The 20,444-nt window shown below is 36.6% G+C and overlaps 1 protein-coding gene across 50 annotated transcripts in view; it reads left to right on the forward strand.

Annotated features, from left to right (window-relative positions):
• The window catches only part of PCM1 (pericentriolar material 1), a 47,277-nt gene that overhangs the window by 10,200 nt on the left and 16,633 nt on the right, over positions 1 to 20,444 (forward strand). For 38 of the 50 annotated variants that reach the window (XM_021285854.2, XM_021285863.2, XM_065061053.1 and 35 more), the window contains 18 exons: positions 600 to 777; positions 3,076 to 3,185; positions 3,602 to 3,818; positions 5,066 to 5,264; positions 5,601 to 5,777; positions 6,529 to 6,686; positions 6,900 to 7,114; positions 8,718 to 8,872; positions 8,953 to 9,082; positions 9,801 to 9,929; positions 12,824 to 13,014; positions 13,582 to 13,782; positions 14,716 to 14,938; positions 15,076 to 15,221; positions 16,206 to 16,399; positions 18,409 to 18,589; positions 19,274 to 19,632; positions 20,160 to 20,318. In XM_021285854.2, the coding sequence (XP_021141529.1) occupies positions 600 to 777; positions 3,076 to 3,185; positions 3,602 to 3,818; positions 5,066 to 5,264; positions 5,601 to 5,777; positions 6,529 to 6,686; positions 6,900 to 7,114; positions 8,718 to 8,872; positions 8,953 to 9,082; positions 9,801 to 9,929; positions 12,824 to 13,014; positions 13,582 to 13,782; positions 14,716 to 14,938; positions 15,076 to 15,221; positions 16,206 to 16,399; positions 18,409 to 18,589; positions 19,274 to 19,632; positions 20,160 to 20,318 (3,322 nt within the window). The remainder of the gene's footprint in view (positions 1 to 599; positions 778 to 3,075; positions 3,186 to 3,601; positions 3,819 to 5,065; positions 5,265 to 5,600; positions 5,778 to 6,528; positions 6,687 to 6,899; positions 7,115 to 8,717; positions 8,873 to 8,952; positions 9,083 to 9,800; positions 9,930 to 12,823; positions 13,015 to 13,581; positions 13,783 to 14,715; positions 14,939 to 15,075; positions 15,222 to 16,205; positions 16,400 to 18,408; positions 18,590 to 19,273; positions 19,633 to 20,159; positions 20,319 to 20,444) is intronic. The other 12 variants (XM_065061033.1, XM_065061036.1, XM_065061045.1 and 9 more) reach the window with 3 other exon arrangements.

The following is a 20,444-nucleotide window of genomic DNA, read 5'->3' on the forward strand; positions in this document are numbered from 1 at the left end:
AATTCACTGACAATACTTGAATAAACATTTTGAAGCAAATCTCCAGCTTTTAATTGGAATAAGATGATGAAAATAACTTGGTTTTAATGTATTTTAACTGCCCAACATGCTTTCATTCCTTCAGACCTATTTCCATGTATTTCATAATGTGGTATACAAGGGGTTCTATGCGTGGTTTTGTTTTGAAATTGGTTTACCTAAATCTGGTCTATTCTAGTGTCTATGGCATAAATGTAGCATACAAAACTAAACACATTACAGGTTAGAGAAGAATAACTGCCCAAAACATTCTGCTGAAATGAGGAACGCTTGGGTTAGTCTTTGGGGCACATCAGGGTGACTGACTGGATTTCTAAAAGAAAAACGTAACCTGCAGAAGTGGTGAGCATGTCTTGGTGGTACAGGCTTCTCCCTGCTGGATGTCTAAAATTTTTAGACTAAAAAGCACCACTAGAAAGGTGAAGCTGTGACATCTACACCTTTTTACACTAACCAGGCTGTTTGATTCTATGGAAGTACTGCTTGTTTTGATGCTTCTGTCACTAGTACTTTACCATAATCATGATGATTTATTTGTTATATTTTTCCTTATCTTTCAGGCTAGAGATCCTCAACAGGAGGCTAAAGAGGAGTTGGAGAACTTGAAGAAGCAGCATGATTTATTGAAAAGGATGCTAAAACAGCAAGAGCAATTAAAGGCTCTTCAAGGAAGACAGGCAGCTCTTCTTGCTTTGCAGCATAAAGCAGAGCAAGCAATTGCTGTCATGGATGATTCTGGTATGTGGAATGATGGTGTGTCTTTGATAGCAGGTTAATATGCCGATTGAATGATGAAAGCTGCAATTGTGGAATACGCATTAAAAAGTCTCTTTTTTATAATGCACTTAAAAAAAAAAATACTGCAAGGCTTCCATTTCTGAAAATAATTGACAATGTAACATTGTAAAATTACGTGTCAGTTAAACCGGCACAGCTGATTTTATGGCTTGTAAAATCCTGAAAGGAAAATATTTGCCTCCTAAGAATGAGTCTACCTCATCAGATCAGGAGTCTGCCTCTCATCTCCATTGTTGTACCAAGCCTCTGAAGGAAAGAATCAGAGTGGGGGAAATAGTGTTCTCTCCCTTTTTACATCTTTCTGGCTACAGGCAGTTGGTAGTTTTGAGGTTTTGTTTGCTTTTTCATGGGATTTTTTTTTTTTTTTGGTGGCTGGTTGCTTGGCAGCTTAATGCCATTGCTAGACTAAGGGTTTATCTAATAAACGAAAGGAGGAAGTTACTAAAGCAGTCAAATAAATAAATATTAAACTAGAACTCTGAAATTCTGTGCCATGTGAATTGGGTGTGTGTTGCTGATAATAGAGGACTACCATTATGTTATAACCTTCAATTCAAAAGCATTCTTTTAATTCAGTTTTATATATTCCCAACTTTTCAGAAGTTATCTTTGGGGCACAGACTTCTTTTTGATATTTGCTTATCTGCTTAAAGAGTGTCAGCAGAGTTGTTTTCTCAAGAGTTCAGTCGTGAAAGGGAGAAAGTTGTCGTTGATTTGTGCACTGTTGACATGTGGATTATCTTTGGTTTCTTGGGAATTCGTACTGAGCTCACCCTCCCCCCAGTCTTTTTAATTTCTCTTTGGAAATGGGGTACAGTTGTGTGTGTATTCATAGGGAATGACATTTTTGCACTGAGCAAGTTCACATTCAGTGTGTGTTACTGTTCCCCATTAGAGTTGCCACTAGGCTTGATTAGAGGATAGATGGGATGGCAGTTCTTACTACACTTATTTTTTTGGTATTTAAAATAAATTAATTTGTATATATATAAGCACTGATTTCTACAGTTTACAAAACTTCTCTTTAAGGTTCCTTGCTCTTTCTGCCTCTTCTTTTGTCCTTAACTGGATAGATTATAGGAAGGAAAGTGGAACTAGTTGATGAAAGTCTAGATTTTAATGTAAGAAGAGAAGTGGGGAAGTTGTTAGGTAGAGAACTTTTAGAAAGCTACCACAGGAGCAAAAGAAGCAAGTGCCATAGAAAGGTGTTTTCTCATTTTCAGTAACTGCTTCTCTCTTATTTGTTCTGCGGCAGTAGACCTGTGATGAAATCTGCTTTCTCTTATTTTCTCAAATATACAAAACTGCATCTTGATGAGGAGTGGGTAGATGAAGTGGGTAGAAAATAGAATTACTTATGATAACTTAGAACATTTTTAAAATTCTTTGTTTTGTTTCACCTTTCCACTTATGTCACTCTTTAATAACTTTCTTACGGCTGCTTGTGTTGACTGACTTAAAGGTATGTGGTACGTGCCAGAACTGTAGGGCAGGAAATGTAAATATTCAGATTCAACACAGGGCAAAAGAAATATTTTAAAATTTGAAAACAGTGAAACTTCATTGTTTGGGTAACAAAGTCTTGATCTGTGGGGAAAATAATATTTGTGCTTGATTTGTCTTATAAAGCATTGGTTCATATTTGGGGAAAGAGTTATTTGGATCTCTCCACTGCTAGATCCATATCTTAGTACTGTTTGAACTTTCAGGGAGGGGAAAAAAGCCTTCTTTTTAATATATTCCTTTCAAAGCTTTTTGAAGGACAACTCCTCAAGACTGTGTTTGCAGCTATAAAGATTACAATTTATTCCAAGATGAAAGCTTGGTGTCATGTTAATGTATTATTTTAAGCAAGTAATATTACATACACTGTTCTCAGTTTGGCTGTACTAAGTAATAACAACTTTGTTTCTAACAAGCAAAATTTTTCATCAACCTTAGACTTGATGGTTTTCACTTTGCTTTGAACTTTTTAGCAAAACACAGAATAGAGTTACAAAGTCCTTTTATGGTTCTTCACAGAGGAGCTGTAAGTTGATTTACTAGTATTTCTGCAATGCAAGTAATCTTTCAAGAGTAAAGTTGGTGGGAAGGACATGACATTAAAAATAATTGCTGTATTTTAAGACGTGCAGTTTATTGGTGTTTTTTGTTAAACCAGACATTTTCATCAAATAGCCTGTATTTCATTGCTGTGGAAAGTTTTTATATTTTTTCCTTCTTTTTCTGTATGCCCAGTTGTAACAGAGACTACAGGTAGTGTTTCAGGAGTAAGCCTTACATCAGAACTGAATGAAGAATTGAATGACTTAATTCAGCGCTTTCACAACCAACTTCATGATTCTCAGGTCAGTCCATGGGTTGCGCTCTAAGTTTTGTCATGATCTCGTCTCATTCTTTTGAACACCGCAGTTAGGTATTTGTCTTGCTTATTTGTGTGCATATGCTAGTAGACTAATTAGGGTTCCCTCAAACTTGAAAGCTCAGCATCTTTTTGTTCTTAATAGTTATTAGCTGGCCGATCTTTCTGTCTCACAGTTTTCCTTGCAAATATAGAGAAGTAGTTTCTATATTGCAGAATAATTATGAATTAACTCAACATATTAACTGGGATATCATGAGAAGTCTTTTCAGTATCAGTTTCCCTTTATAATCTTCTTTGCTCCGGTGTTGAGTCTAGCAAGCCTGTAAGGGGTTTTTGTTTCTTAAAATTTATTTGTGTTTTTAAATAGTGCTCTAAATAAAATTAAATTACTCTTTTTAGACACAGTCTGTACCAGACAATAGAAGGCAAGCAGAAAGTCTTTCACTTACTAGAGAGGTTTCACAAAGCAGAAACTCTTCAATGTCTGAACGCCTGTCAGATGAGAAGGCGCAGCTTTTTAACAAGATGCGAATGTTGCAGGGTAAAAAGCAAAAAATGGACAAACTGTTAGGAGAACTTCATACACTTCGTGACCAACATCTAAATAACTCCTCCTGTAAGTAAATATAGTGTCTTTTCAAGAATACCACTTTTTTTAATGGGTATATTTGTTACATGGTCTTTTAGCTTGCAACTGGTTAGTAAAATGAGAGTGATAAAGCTGTGCTGGGGCAATATTATATAAATGATTTTTAATGCTGTATAAATTTCTGGCTTGATGGGAGAGCTCTAGGAGTAATGATAAGTGTTTTTTGCTAGTAGCACTTTAGTTTATACCATCAAAGTTGAGTAATGTGAGGATGTGATGACACGATTTTTTTCTTCAAGGCTTGTCTGTGACACAGCTGACCCGTGGATCATAACATATGAACTTGAACTTTCTGTATTTATATCACTGTACATCTGTGTTTATGTGCTTGGCACTTCAGATATTAGTTGCTCTATGGTGTTATGAGGTTTGCTTGTCTGCTACCAAAAAACTTTCTCATGCACTAGTCTCAGGGACTTCAATTATAGACTGTACGAGAGGAACTCAACTGTCTGAATGGAATAGAGTTTTGACCTGTTTTTTTAGATGGCTTTTTTTTTCTTAAAGTCTTGATATGGGCCTACTTGATGCTCTCGTTTTCCAATTCTAGAAATACATTTGTACATGTGAAGTTTGTCCTATAGCTAGAAACTTCTGAGAGGTGATCACAGTGTATCCTGGGTATCATTAAGAAATGAGGCACTGGAAGCATGTTCCTGGAAAAGGGCAGACTGATTTCACAGTTATGTTACTATACCCCATCTTTCTACGTGTACTTAATTCATATAATATGGACTTATTTGGATATGATTTCATGTAGCTGGAAAAAAGCAAACATCAGTTTTCAAATCTATGTTCTACAGCATGTAGACAAAAGAGCTGAGCAGAGGAAAAAAAATTGTAGTATTTTTATCATGTTGAAATGTTGTGTTTTTTTGTTTTTTTGTTTTTTTTGTTAAAAGCAATTCAGCCGTAAGCCCTTGGAAATAACTCTTTGGGCAGACCCACAGCATGAAAGTTTCCTCTTCTGAAGTTTGATAATGCTAAAAGTAACTGACTGAAGTCTCGTTTACAAAAGCTACTTACTACTTTCTGCCTACTGGCATTGCATGCCATGAAACTTAAGACAAAAGCATTTGTTCTTCTAAGAAAATAAATTATTAACTGTTGTTTCGTATGTTGGCAATATTTCCAGTAGTTATATTTTAACATAATGCACTAAAGCAGATTCCTTTTTGCAAGTTGTTCTGATGAGCTTTATTTCTTTTATGTAGTTTTTCCTGCTTCAGGTTCTCCTCAAAGAAGTATTGATCAAAGAAGTACAACTTCAGCTGCTTCTGGTCCTGCAGGCATAGTAACTGTTGTCAATGGCGAATCAAATAGCCTGGCATCTGCTCCCTATCCTCCTGATTCCCTGGTTTCTCAGAATGAGAGTGAAGAAGATGACAATCTAAATCCAACAGAAAAGCTTCAGTAAAAGTTCTTGATTTTTTTTTTTTTGTTTGTTTGTTTGTTTTGGGTTTTTTTTGTTTTGCATACTGTGCTTTAGTGATTTTTGAGTGTTACTTTTTTTAATAAGTTCTGTGTTAAGAAACCATTTTATATCTTAATCTACTTAATTTAATATTATAGACCATTTAGTAAATGGCCCAGGACACTTATTTAAGTTCAGAGCTTCAAGGAGAAGGGTCTTATAACTAAGAAAATGGCAGGAGACTTTTAAAAACTATAAATGTTATATATGCTTTTCGACTCTACGTAGATTTGATTAATATGGCAAAACACAATTATTTTTTTTTTTCTCCTCAGGAAACTAAATGAAGTTCGTAAGAGGCTGAATGAGTTACGTGAGCTAGTTCACTACTATGAGCAAACATCTGATATGATGACAGATTCTGTGAATGAAAACACTAAGGAAGAAGAAGAAACCGAAGAATCAGAAAGTGATTCTGAACGTGAGGATCCACAGCCTGTTACAAATATTAGGTTGTCATATTTTTTTGTCATCCTAAATTTCTGTAGCTAAGTTGTTACAGGTTTCCTGAAGCAATACATTATTTTAGTCAACCAGAAGAAACTTAATTCTGTGCTGACATGAATTTTCCAAAATTTTTAATTTGAAGTAGCTCTCTTTTAACAAATTATTATATAATAATCTTGTCTTTGGTAACTTAGTTATATAGCAAATGTAGATTAGATTGGACATTTATAAAATCACTATAAGAGACTTCTAAATCTGTAGTTCTTTTGGGTTTAAGCAGTGAATTATGTATATGGAATTCCACTAGAAGGGTAACAGGCCTAGACTAGATAATTGGAATAAAACCAAACTTCAGTTTAGAGAGGCATTTAGAGCTATAGTCCAGTTGGGCAACTGTGTGCATCAAGGATCTACTCTGTGCAGAAAGCAGTACTAATTTAGGTATGAATCACACAAATCTTTTATAAGATAGACATATACTTTGAAAACCTCTTGTATTGTTGTATATATAGCAGATGATGATTTGTAGCTGCTTCTGATTGCTTAAAAAAATTTTAAAATATCTGTTGGAGAGATGGATATTGAGAGATTCCAGATGTCTGGACTGATTTGATATGGGGTTATTTTTTTTGTTTGTTTGTTTTTTAAAAGGGTCAGGACAAATTCCCATAAAAGCCAGTTAATAAAATGGCTGAAGTAAAATTCCATCAATATCAGTTCTTAAAAAGTTAACATGAGTAATGCATTTTGCCCTAGAAATCCTCAAGGAATCAGTAGTTGGAGTGACATAAATAGCAACTCAAATGTACAGTGTGGAACTAATAACAGAGATGGAAGACATCTTAATACAGACTGTGAAATAAATAACAGATCTGCTGCTAACATAAGGACTCTAAAAATGTCGTCACCTTTAGGTATGTTCTGAAATCTTCTAATTATTTTAAGTCTTGGTGCAAATAATTCTGATAGCTATAGAGAATTTGGGAAAACCTTGTTTGATGAGCAAAATGTTCAAAAGCCCAATCATTAAGCTGATATTTTTCTAATGTCCAGTAATTACGATGGACTTCAGAAATTCAGTAATGTGTCACTGGTGCTGTTTTGTTTCCTCCTCTCCCTGCCTCCAGACTGTCATAATAGGGAGGATGACAAAGATATTGGCCTACCCCAATGTGAAGATGAAGAAGTGGAAGAAGATAGAGTTAGTGAAGATTCTGCATCTAGTCACAGAAGCAGCCTGGGTGATACTGCTGGAGATGCTGAGTTTGAGCAGAAGATCAATAGGCTTATAGCTGCAAAACAGAAACTTAGACAATTACAAAACCTTGCTGCTATGGTGCAGGTATTTTATTAATATAAATTTGTGCAACAAAAATGTATCTTATTTCATGTAGTGTATAGCTTTTAATAGGGAAAATCACTCTCCTTAGTGTAATATTCAAAGTACTCATTTTTATGCTGGGAAAAAGAGATACCGTTTGGGTTTTTTGAAGGCAAGAGTGATACTTCCTGCAGTTCAAATCTGGAATTTTACTGGGGGATACTAACCTAACAGAAGAATGGCCTTAATACCTTAGCACTTGGTTACAAAATACAAACCAAGAAGTATTAATATTTTTTTAATGATACTGATCTACATTTTTAAGCTTATAATGAATATTCATCAGTTTTAGTGTTTGAATCCTAGGTTTTGCAGTATTGTTCAATTTAAAATCTTCGGATGTTGCAATATGTTTGAGTTGGGGTGTTTGGGGTTGAGTTTGGTGGGGGTGTATTTGGATTGTGGTTTTTTTGTTTGTTTTTTTGTTTTGTTTGTTTTTTTTTTTTTTAGAATCTCGAGGGTCAGCTATGAATTGACACTGTTTTTAAATTTAGAAAATCTTATGTTAATTTAGTGATGTTTATTAAAAACATTTTCATGAATCTAATGCCCCTGCAGAGGCTCACATTTGAGCACCGTCTAGTGTAATATCCGCATACTGAATACACATAGCTGTATCAGAAATGTAAAGGCTTTATGTGAGAACTCTAAAACCAGTCTCAATAAGGAAGTGTTTTCTATAAGTATAAACATTCTGCTGTTATTTCAGAATTATACTGCTATCAAAACTTCTCAGTATCTGGGTCAGGCTTGTTTTTATCGTCACTATAGAGACATTAACTGCACAGTAGTATAAATCAGAATGAGAGATAATACAGCAGCTTCCTTAATAAATAACCTAATTAATGGCATATCTTCAATCTTTCCTTCATGTTCACAAGGCTGCTTATCTGTATGTACTGAGTAATGGTACTGTAGGTTGGCATAACTGTGTCATACTTGGTCACTGATGATAATCTCTCCTGTTCAGCAGGTTCTGTATTAAGAATGATCATGTTGGAAAACAAAAGAACAGTGGCTACAGCTTTAATATTTTCAATTTAGGTTGAGAACTGAAAGCAGAAAAAGAAAACAAGTAAAGTGGAATAGAAAACCATGTAGAAGACTGTTTCTAAAATATTTTAGATTTATCTTTCAAGAGTAATTATGGTTTTATTTTAAGCTGTTAATAGTAACATTTAACTTCTTGACTACAGTATTTAAGCACCCTTGTTCACCTCCGTTTTCTCTTTTCACCTCCCCCTTTGTTTCTTGACATGTCTGTGTGTTTCCATCCACTCAGTTGTAGGCATAAAATACAACTCAAGTGGTACATGCTTCCAGAGACAAATTGTCTTGCATTTGTAGTGGAAATTTCAGTAGCGTGAGCTTTAACTTTAAGATAATTTAACTTAGAATTTAAAGTCATGATACCATGAAGATGATGACTTCTCAGTTTATGTGATCTGAACTAAAGATAAAGCTATTGAGACTGTTTAGTTTTGAAAAATGGGTTTAGACAAACTAAACTTGTTTTGTGTATCAACTTGGAAATAGCCTAACTGTGTTCCTGACAACCTTTTAGGATGATGATCCAGCACCTCAGACAACAATTGCAAATGCATCTAATATTGGTGACTTGTTTTTGGGTGAGATGGAAGAGACAAAGCAGCAGCCAAACAATGTCCGAGCTAGTACCAACAAATTACAAAAAGATGTAGAACTGAATGAAAAAGCAAGGTATGCCTTTGTCAAAAGATAATACAATCATTCTTTAGGCAACTTCTTGCCAAGTAATATGGGAATAACTATCTACACAGAGAGAAGTTTTATGAAGCTAAACTCCAGCAGCAGCAACAGGAGCTTAAGCAGTTACAAGAAGAAAGAAGAAAACTGATTGAAATTCAAGAAAAAATTCAGGTGTTACAGAAAGCTTGTCCTGATCTTCAAGTAGGTGGAATGTATTTCTTTGCTTTCTTAAGCTGTTGAGCAACAAAACATAAAATATATTTCACACCATTTTTTCACTATAAAAACTGGAAAAACTTTAAATTGACAGTACTTGTATCCTGTAAGCAACTGGACTTCTAAGCCTATAGAAGAGCTTTGGTTATCCCGTCACACTGTAGGTTCTTGCTCAGCGGTTGCTGTGTTCAGCTCTGATTTCACTGTAGTATGTCCTCAAAAGCCTTGATTTAAAATCTTGAAAGACACAGAACCTTCTTTCTTAGTTACAGCTTGACATTTGCCTGTATGTACCTGCCAGTCACTGCATCCTCACTCCTCAGTAGCCATTTGCATGGTCTGGTATTTTGAAACAATATTGTGTCTTGTAAGCATGATCAACACTTTGTTGTAGTCAAACTTAACTACACTGTACTGTTGTTTCTCATATACTTCGAAGATCAACTTTTTTCCTATGAAATAAGCAGTAAATTATCAATACTGGGTGCATCTACAGCATTATGTAAGATTATACTACATAAAAATAAGGTTTGTAGATTCCTGGCTAAGTTCTGAAATAAGTATTTAGCCTTAATTTGAAAATCTCTTTTCGGTGAACACCAATTCTCCTATCTCATAAAGACTGAACTGGGTTGGGTTTTAAGAGCAGGTAAGTTTTAGGCAGCTACTGTACTCTATTTTGCCATTTTGCTTTTTTTTTCAGTTGTCAGCTGGCTTGGGTGACTGCACAGCAAATAGACAGACTTCACCAGCAACATCAACTCCAGCCATGAATGACACAGCTGGCAAGCCTTCACTTGAATTTGATGAATCTGTACCAGTAGGCAATGAGGTATTTCATACTTGATATTCTGTGACTTAAAAAAGGTTTAAAAAGTCAAAAGGTCTCAGTAACTTGCACACATTTTTAAGTATTTGGCATGGGGAGTGGAGTAGTAACCACTCTAACAAAGTATATATAACTTCTTCATTTAATTTTTGGAAATAAAGAAATATTGACCTGAACTGGCAAAAGATCTTTACCCAAATATAGCAGTTGTTGCGAAATATTAATGTGAAAGTTGAATTAATTTTGAGTTTGTGCTGTCAACATTTGATAGTGTATACCACAGGCAGGTCATCTATGAAGAAAATGATGGCAGTATTTGAAACCTAGTTTGTCTTCTATGCAGCTTTCTTCCTCTTTTCCCCTGAAGTTCATATCTTACATAATGGTCTGGGTATTAGTCTTTCTGAAAATTGTGATCACATTTGTAGGTGTGTAGGGTTATGGGATGCAAACTGCTAGCTAGACTTGACATCTGAAACAAATATCTGAAAAATACCTTTTTTAATAGAATCACAGAATGTTAGGGATTGGAAGGGACCTCAAAACATCATCTAGTCCAATCCCCCTGCCGGAGCAGGAACACCTAAATGAGGTTACACAGGAAGGTGTCCAGGTGGGTTTTGAACATCTCCAGAGAAAGAGACTCCACAACCCCCTGAGGCAGCCTGTTCCAGTGTTCTGTCACCCTCACTGTGAAGAAGTTTCTTCTCATATTTAAGTGGAACCTCCTGTGTTCCAGTTTGCACCCACTGTCCCTTCTCCTATCATTGGTTGTCAATGAGAAGAGCCTGGCTTCATTCTCCTGACACTCACCCTTTAGATATTTATACACATTAATGAGGTCACCCCTCAATCTCCTCTTCTCCAAGCTAAAGAGACCCAGCTCCCTCAGCCTTTCCTCATAAGGGAGGTGCTTCACTCCCTTCATCATCTTTGTTGCTCTGCGCTGGACTCTCTCCAGCAGTTCCCTGTCCTCCTTAAACTGAGGGGCCCAGAACTGGACACAATATTCCACGTGTGGTCTCACCAGTGCAGAGTAGAGGGGAAGGAGAACCTCTCTCGACCTACTAACCACCCACCTTCTAATACACCCCAGGATTCCATTGGCCTTCCTGTCCACAAGGGCACAGTGCTGGCTCATGGTCATCCTGTTGTCCATGAGGATCCCCGGGTCCCCTTCCCCTACACTGCTCTCTAATAGGTCATTCCCCAGCTTATACTGGAAGCTGGGGTTGCTACTACCCAGATGAGACTCTACACTTGCCCTTGTTATATTTCATTAAATTTTTCCCCGCCTAACTCTGCAGCCTGTCCAGGTCTCGCTGGATGGCAGCACAGCCTTCTGGTGTGTCAGCCACCCCTCCCAACTTGGTGTCATCAGTAAACTTGGTGATAGTACACTCTATTCCCTCATCCAAGTAATTGATTAATATATTGAATAATACTGGTCCCAGTACTGACCCTTGAGGCACTCCACTAGATACAGGCCTCCAACTAGACTCTACCTCATTGATCACGACTCTCTGGCTTCTTCCCTTCAGCCAGTTCGCAGTCCATCTCACTACCTGATCATCCAGACCACACTTCCTCAGTTTAGCTGTAAGGATGCTGTGGGAGACTGTCAAATGCCTTACTGAAGTCAAGGTAGACCACATCCATCGCCCAGCCGTCATCTATCCACCTTGTTATGTCCTCATGAAAGTCAGTGAGGTTGGTCAAGCATGACTTCCCCTTGGTGAAGCCATGTTGACTGCCCCTAATGACCTTCTTATCCTTGATATGCCTTGAGATGGCACCAAGGATAAGTTGTTCCATCACTTTCCCAGGGATGGAGGTAAGGCTGACTGGTCTGTAGTTACCCAGGTCCTCCTTCCCGCCCTTAATAACTTTCTTTGTGAGTTGCATCAGCATTCTTGTAAACTTTTTTTTAACAGGTTAGGTGATGCTGCTTGGGCAATGCCTGTATTACTGTCATTAAAAGCCAAATTTTTGTTTTCCAAGACGAGAATATCACAACTTTGGCATCTTCCAAATAAGCATTATAGGACAACCTATCTCTTTTCACTGAATAAAAGGTCTGAATTCTTCCTGCTAAAAAGAAGCTCTCTCTAAAATGAATCTGCTGATGCAATTGCTAACACTCTACAAACAGTTTGTGTTATTAATTATCAAACTACGTATAGACTTTAGCTGGAAAACTTCTCGGCTCCAAGCACCACCAGCTAGTTCAGTTGCTTTCAGACTTGAGTCCATTGTCACTTGCCTTTCTCTCTTAAGTCTCCATTTTCCAGTCTGGTTCACTTACACAGTTGGTTTATTGTGTTATGCTGTTTACGTGTTTGTAAAAGTACCTTGCTGTTTATGCTCTCACTGTATCTAATTTAAGGTGAAGGCCTCTTTCTTATCTGTATCTTTACCCGTTATGTGTTCTTCTTTGCAAATCTTGGCTTCCTTAGGTCTTGTTCAAACATACACGGCAACTTGAATTTCCACAGGTTGCAGAAAACCTTTTTGTTGCATTCTCTACTTTATCAAAGAAGTACTCTGCACAATTTTCAGATGTCTCCAGATGGTAGTATTCTGCCATGCTACTTAGAGAGCTCAGTAATAATGCATAAATTATATGATAAAAACAGCGTTCAGTGAAACGTGCTGCTTTTCTTGAAAAATTCTGTCTTATAATGTTTCATTACCTTCTTAGATTTTGTAGTATTTGAGATAAATAATAAATACTGGATGTATTTTGCAGCTTTCTCTAGTGTGGCCTCAGTTACAGTATAATACCAGTGCCTAAACAAAAATGTATAAGCGCAGCGTCAAATACAGGAATTCTAACTTGCTTTAGTTTAGGTTGCATTTATTTTGTTTCTATTCTGATGGTTTCCGTTTTACTGCAGTTATGGTCTGAGATGAGAAGACATGAGATTTTAAGAGAAGAATTGCGACAAAGAAGAAAGCAACTGGAAGCTCTAATGGCTGAGCATCAGAGGAGGAAAGAGCTCGCAGAAACAATATCTACTGTTGCTGCGTCTGTTAAAAGTGAAGGATCAGAAGCTCGGCGTACTCCACAGCAGAGTAGGACTGAAAAGTAAGAACATGAGTCAGTGTTATTTGGTGCTTCTGTTAAGCGAGATGTCAGCCTTGGGGCAGTTTCTTGTTTTCATCTACCACTGAATATGATGATATGACAGAGCAATAAGTTAATTTCTTGACTATGTAAAGTGACTGTTAGTTGTTAACTTGCCAGTTTTATGGGTCTTCCCACGTGTATTTAGTCTCCCCTGCTCCATAAATGGTGAAAAATCACCTGAGGAGAATGTATGGAAAATGCCAAATGATTGGAGTAATTTTTCTTAATCTCTGCACCATTTGTAACAATAGTAAAGTGATAGTTTTCCAAAACAGTTTTATTTAACTGTCCCAGTATCAGAGGAATACTAGTTTCATTTTATATTGGTGAGGTAATGTTTAAATTACTTTTGGTGCAACTTGATTAATTGAAGGTAGACAGTCTTGTAGTTGTCAACACATTGTTCTAATAATTTGTCATAAACCAAAAAAAAACCAGTACTCCTCCCTTCCCAAACATCCCTCTCTTTTTTTCTTTTTTTTATTTATTCCCCCTCCGCCCCCCCAAAAAAAAAAAAATGTTCAGTAGGACAATGGCTACCTGGGGAGGTTCTACGCAGTGTGCACTAGATGAAGAGGATGGAGATGAAGATGGTTATCTCTCTGATGGAGCTGGTCAGGCAGAAGAAGATGATGATGATGCGTCAAGTGCGAATGACAGCTTCTCTGTTTATCCCAATAACAACGTACCAGAAAATGCATATTTTGTTAAAGAAAACAAGGATAGGTTAGTGGCATTACTTGTTGATCTGATGCTTGTCAGAGTATGTTTGGAAGCGGTGGGAGAGAAGCATTGCATTAGTTACAAGGCATCCTTTTACAGCAAAGTGCAAAGTCCTGCTTGCTACGGAGCTCTGTGTGATGGCACTTTCTTGTCTGAGTCTCTGTAGCTGCAATGTGTATAGCTAATTTGATTATTTATTCCATTTACATTCGTATTAAATGTCTGCTGTTGAGCTCTGCAGTTGTGTTACAGTAGTTCCTTGTGTTACATGTTGTTTAAATCAACTTAAGATAACCTGTATGAAATTTTTGCTGTGTTATTGATTAGTCTCTTCAAAAAAAGTAATTCAGAGAATTAAACCAGCTTATTTTTTTGCTTTCAAATTGTTGGCTTTTGCAGCTTTGAAAACTATTTCTTATTAGATTTATTTTTAATTAACATGAATATTTTAAACTCTTGCTTGCCTGACTGATTTCCTTAGTAAGCTTTGTGTGACTAGATGAAAATTCCATGTTAAAAGTAATGTATATCTCTTCAATTGGTTTCCTCTGGTTTTGATACCAAAATAATTTTAGTAGATAGCAACCTTCTAGTCAGTAGCTGAGCCTCTTAATTCTTAATGTATTATGTTGGTGGCTTCTATTTTCATCTGAGTACATATTATATATTGGTAATGGATGATACTGAAAACAAGATCCAGAAACATCCTTAGCATTTATTTTTTGACAGTGGTTGTCAGTTGAATGATTGTTGTCTGTTTGGTTAGGCTAATGTTGGACTGGCAAAATCACATGGGTCATCAGCTGGCATGCTGAAATGGCCTGTTCCAAGTGAGTTGTTGACATACAACTGAAAGATAATTTAGATAATGGAAGTACCATAAGAAGTGGTTTGAAATGTCAGCTTTTGTCGTCATTCTTTTCCCCCCCAACCCAGGTGGAAAAATTACCGTCCTCTTTCAGCAGATGGAAATTATCGTCCATTGTCTAAGGCCAGACAACAGCAAAACATAAGTATGCGACGTCAGGAAAACCTTCGGTGGATGTCTGAACTTTCATATGTGGAAGAAAAGGAACGATGGCAAGAGCAGATCAATCAGTTGAAGAAACAGCATGAATTTAGTGTCAGCATTTGTCAAACTTTAATGCAGGATCAGCAGGTAAATATGAAGAGCAGTTATTTTGCTGTTCTTACTTTGTCTTTTTGGTTTTGATTTTGTTTGTTTGTTTATTTTTTCCTCTAAATGTTTCCAGCAATAAGTTCTATTGGTCACTGTCATGTATTTTCTTTCCACAGACCCTCTCTTGTCTTCTACAGACTTTGCTTACAGGCCCTTACAGTATGATGCCCAATAATGTTGCATCTTCACAAGTACATCTTATTATGCATCAGCTAAACCAGTGTTACACTCAACTGACATGGCAGCAGAATAACGTCCAGAGGTTTGTTGCCTGTACTAGTGTTCGACTGTGGATTTTGAAATGCTTCAGTAACAAGAGAACATGGTTATGTGAATAAAAGATGATGGATAATGGTTAAATATGAGACTATTGAACTTCTTAGTTGATTACAAGTTTTTTAAATTGTATGCAGCATTTTTGGTTGTTCTTTTTTTACCACTGCTTTAATGCATTTGAGATGCTTCTTTTTGAGTAATTTTTCATGAAGAGAACTGAAAGTTGGCATCTCTTCCAAAAATCCGTTGCAATACCTTTATTTGGCTTTTTTGGTTTAGACTTACCTTCCTTGAATATGCTTGTATGTCTGTAGTCTTCGCTACCTGGCAAGATTCTGGATTCTAATGGTTATGGAAAGATGGTGGAAAAGCTTTTTATACTCTCTTAGTGTTGTCAGTCAGAATTTATGCTTACTTTTGCTCCATTTGTATGTACGACTTTTGCCTTCTGAAGAATGATCTTTTTTGAAAAAAAAAAAAATAATAGTAATTTTAATTTACTACATGAAAGTTCGAACTCTTCATCTCTCTTTTCTATTTGATAACTGGTATGTAGTCGCTGGCCTCGTAAAATTTTTAAGTATGCCACTTCTGTAAATATTTTGTATCTTTGGTATTTTCTATTCAGGTTTCATTTTCAGCCTGCTTATTTTTTTGGTATCTAGTCAATGTTTTGTTGTTCTTGCAAGAATGTTTAACTTCTGTAAATATGACCCTTAGTACAGAGTGGTTGATTTTAAAACCATTTGTCACTCAGGATTAAATACAAGTTGGTTTTGTCTTGAGGTTTTTTTTGTTTTGGTTTGGTTTTTTTGTTGTTGTTTTTTTTTTTTTTTTTTTTACTATCTAAATGGAGCAGTTCTTTGCATACATTGCATGGGGTAAGTGAAATAATAGGAATCTCAAATTACTTGTGTACAGATTTACAGCACTGCTTTTTTCCAAGTGCTTGCTTTCCCTTGTTTTCAAGGTTGAAACAAATGTTAAATGATCTTGTGCGTCAGCAAGAAGAACAACGGTATGAAGAGAAGTCATCAAGAAAGGATAGAGGCAGTGGTGTACCCCCACCTCCATCTCCTGTTTTCTGTCCGTTCAGCTTTCCTCCACAACCTTTGAACCTGTTTAATGTACCAGGATTTACTAATTTTTCTTCCTTTGCTCCAGGTAAGTGTTACTGCAGGTGTGAAAAGTAATATGAATTTTTAAAATTACCATTCCCTCATGTAATTGAAATCTTAATATGAACTCTGATTTTTCCTTTATATTGAAAGTCCTTGAATGAACATGCTAATGAACGTATTAATGTTTATTGACCAACAATAAGCTTTTGCAAACTTTCAACAATCATTTAATTATGTTCTAAGTGAACCCTCTAATTTTAAGGTGACACTTGGTAATTCACAGTATCACAGTATGTTTGGGATTGGAAGGGACCTCAAAAGATCATCTAGTCCAATCCCCCTGCTGGAGCAGGAACGCCTAGGTGAGGTCGCACAGGAGAATGTCCAGGAGGGTTTTGAATGTCTCCAGAGAAGGAGACTCCACAACCTCCCTGGGCAGCCTGTTCCAGTGCTCTGTCACCCTTACTGAGAAGAAGTTTTTTCTCAAATTTAAGTGGAACCTCTTGTGTTCCAGCTTGATCCCATTACCCCTTGTCCTATCATTGTTTGCCACTGAGAAGAGCCTGGCTCCATCCTCATGGCACTCACCCTTTATATATTTATAAACATTAATAAGGTCACCCCTCAGTCTGCTCTTCTCCAAACTAAAGAGACCCAGCTCCCCCAGCCTTTCTTCACTTGGTAATTATGTCTCTTTTTCTGAGAACTTCCAGTGCTTATGTTTGTTTGAAATACCTGTGAATGGAGTGTGTTACTAATTTGTCTTCCCATCAGAGATACAGAGTAACTGGTGACTTGTGTACAATGTTGCTAATCTCGTTACCAAATCTACTTTAACTGTTTAATTTGAAATGGAAAAAAAAAAATTAGGTATTTTACTATATCATTAGAAGCTTTTAAAGCTGTCTTAGTAATGTATTTCAGCCTTTTCAGAAAACCAAGAAATAGGCAGAAACCTGGATTGTAGCTTTCAGATTTTAAAGTCTGTGTTTTATTTAAGGTTATGTGGAACCTGCACAGAAGAATAGTTACGTTCAGTTTGCGACTACTATAAAGATTCTAAAATTAAAATAACTATTTTGAATTTGGCCCTGTGAATCACAGAATCGACTGGGTTGGAAAAGTCCTCAGAGATCATCAAGTCCAACCCTTGGTCCAACTTCAGTCCATTTATTAGATCATGACACTAAGTGCCATGTCCAATCTCAGTTTAAAAACCTCCAGGGACAGTGAGTCCACCACCTCCCTGGGCAGGCCATTCCAATGCCTGACCACTCTCTCTGTAAAGAATTTCTTTCTAATATCCAGCCTAAATTTCCCCTGGCAGAGTTTAAGCCCATGCCCCCTTGTCCCATTGCTAATTGCCTGGTAGAAGAGACCAATCCCCACCTGGCTATAACTTCCTTTCAGGTAGTACAATAGAGAGTGATGAGGTCACCTCTAAGCCTCCTCTTCTCCAGACTAAACAACCCCAGCTCCCTCAGCCTCTCCCCATAGGTCTTGTGCTCAGGTCCCTTCACCAGTCTTGTTGCTCTTCTCTGGACCCGCTCCAGCACTTCAATGTCTTTCCTGAACTGAGGGGCCCAGAACTGAACACAATACTCCAGGTGTGGCCCTTGTCCTGCTGACCATGCAATTTTTGATACAGGAACGCTATTTTTGATACAGGAATACTTGTACCATTGCAAATTTCTTGCCACTTTGATGGTTGCTGAAGTATTGATAAAGCCTTCATGCAGGCAGAACTCTGTCTTCTTTGGAACTGATGTCATTTTTACCTTCACTTGTAGGACCTCTTTATTGGGATTTCTTGAATTTCCTTCATCTTTCCACTAGTAGGATTGTAGTGGCATGTGTAGTATCCAATAATGTTTGAAACCTGCATTTAAGATCATTTTGATTATTACAGTGCTTTAAGGATGACAACAGTTTTTGCTTACCTTCCCCACTGTATTTTGGCTTCATAATTTTATGTTGCTACACAATATGTCTCAAATTTGACTTATCACAGAGATAATTGAGGTAGCATTTTCTGACTTTTTTCCTTTGTAGATATTAACTATAATCCAGTGTTTCCTTCTGGTTTTGGAGATTTTGCACACAATATTTCTCCACACAGCAGTGAGCAGCAGCAGCAACATCCTCTAGATCATAATGCATCTGGGAAAACTGAGTATATGGCGTTCCCCAAACCTTTTGAAAGCAGTTCCTCTAATGGAGCGGAAAAACAAAGGTATTTAATGTGACAGTGCAACTCTCCTTTAATGATTTTTTCCTCTCCTTGCTCTCCTTTGTGGGGATTGTGGGAATTCCTCATTCTTTTAGGGTATTTATCTCCCAGGTAAATAATAGAATTACAAGATGAGCTTTACTTCTGCAGTTTCCAGTTTAGATATTTTTACTTTTTTTTTTTCTTCACTAAAGTGTTCTGCTTTTCTGTATGTTAACTAATGTATCGTTTCAGAAATATGTTAAGGTGAAATACAATGTTGGACTGGTTTTATGATACATTTTTTTAAATGGAGGAAGATTTCATTTCGATGTTTTTTGAAACTGAGCTGTTTAAACAACTAGAGGTTATAATTTCAGTGAATACTTACTTTTTGTACTACTGTAGATTGTAATGAATGTTGTTTTAAGAAATGTTTTGCCCTATCGAATTATTTGAGCACAGCAATAGCTGCATAAGTATATTGAGGATGAAATCAGTGATAAATGTGAATTTCTTCAGATGTCTTCTGTTTTACATTTGGAAAAGTTCTCACTAGATTTTTTTTTTTTCAGTGTTCAGTTGATGACTAAGTAACTCAGGCAGAAAACTTGTATTATGGATGTAGCTATTTGCCTGGCAATGCATGCAGTTTCTATTGGAGAGACTAGGTTGTGATATATTGTTGTCTGCCTTTCTTCCTGACAGGAGGAGTCACAGACAACCTGAAGAGGAAATGGAAAAAAGATCAGCTTGGCTTAATGATAGCCAGGACGTGAAAAAAGATGATCAGTCTCAGCTGAAAGCAAGTTTTGCTGTTTCAGTACAAAACATTGCTTCCAATCATAAAAATCAGTCTGATATGAGCAGAAGAAGAGAGTTTGATGAAGAGTCTTTGGAGAGTTTTAGTAGCATGCCTGATCCAGTAGACCCCACTACTGTGACAAAGACATTTAAATCTAGAAAAGCATCAGCACAAGCAAGTTTGGCATCAAAAGATAAAACACCTAAATCGAAGAATAAGAGGAAGAGTTCTTCTCAGCTAAAAGGCAGAATTACAAATATTGGTAGGTTGTAAAGTAATCTTAGATACCGTGGCAAACTCAACTTGGATTGTAATCATTACATTCCAAAGGTTTTACTCTGCATAAATGGTACTTATAATAATGAAAATAAGCTATTGGTATATGAATTGATTTTACATAACTACATAAGGATTTTTATTATTTCAGTAAATAAAAAGCATAACTGATTAGGACATAGTGATTTGAATGGATAATGGATGCAGATACACTAAGATTGGGAATAAGGCACCAGAATTATCTTCATTATGTCTTCATGTTCAAACTGGATGACTTACTGAAAGATGTGCTTCAGTAAAATATTGAATGAGAAGGGCAGTACTAGTATGTATAGTTGTAGTCACTGAGGATTCAGTTCTACTGCATGGCTCCAGTGTATAGAGGAAAATTTTGGTCTAGGAAACATCCTTGGTGTTTCGCATCTTAGAGCTTGCTCTTCAACAAATTTTTAGAAGTAATAAAACATTTTGTAAGCTTTTTTTTTTTTCTTCCTTTTCATTTCCTCCCGTAAGATTATGAAAGTGCCAGTGCTTCTAGTGTGTGTGAACCCTGCAAGAGCAATAAAAGCAGACACTCTGAAGAGGTTGGTCATGCAAAGGTGTTCAGCAAAAGGAATCGGGAACAACTGGAAAAAATCATTAAATACAGTAGATCTACAGAAATGTCTTCAGGTATTCTTCTGTGAATGTCAGAGTAAAGGACCTCCGTACCTAGTAGTTAACACATTATTTAAAAGCAGTGTATTATGACAGGATGACAGTATAGTATTTTTAGCATGTGGATTTTGCTTTTCAATT

This window comes from Columba livia, chromosome 4 (assembly GCF_036013475.1).
Source record: "Columba livia isolate bColLiv1 breed racing homer chromosome 4, bColLiv1.pat.W.v2, whole genome shotgun sequence".
Lineage (NCBI taxonomy): Eukaryota > Metazoa > Chordata > Aves > Columbiformes > Columbidae > Columba > Columba livia.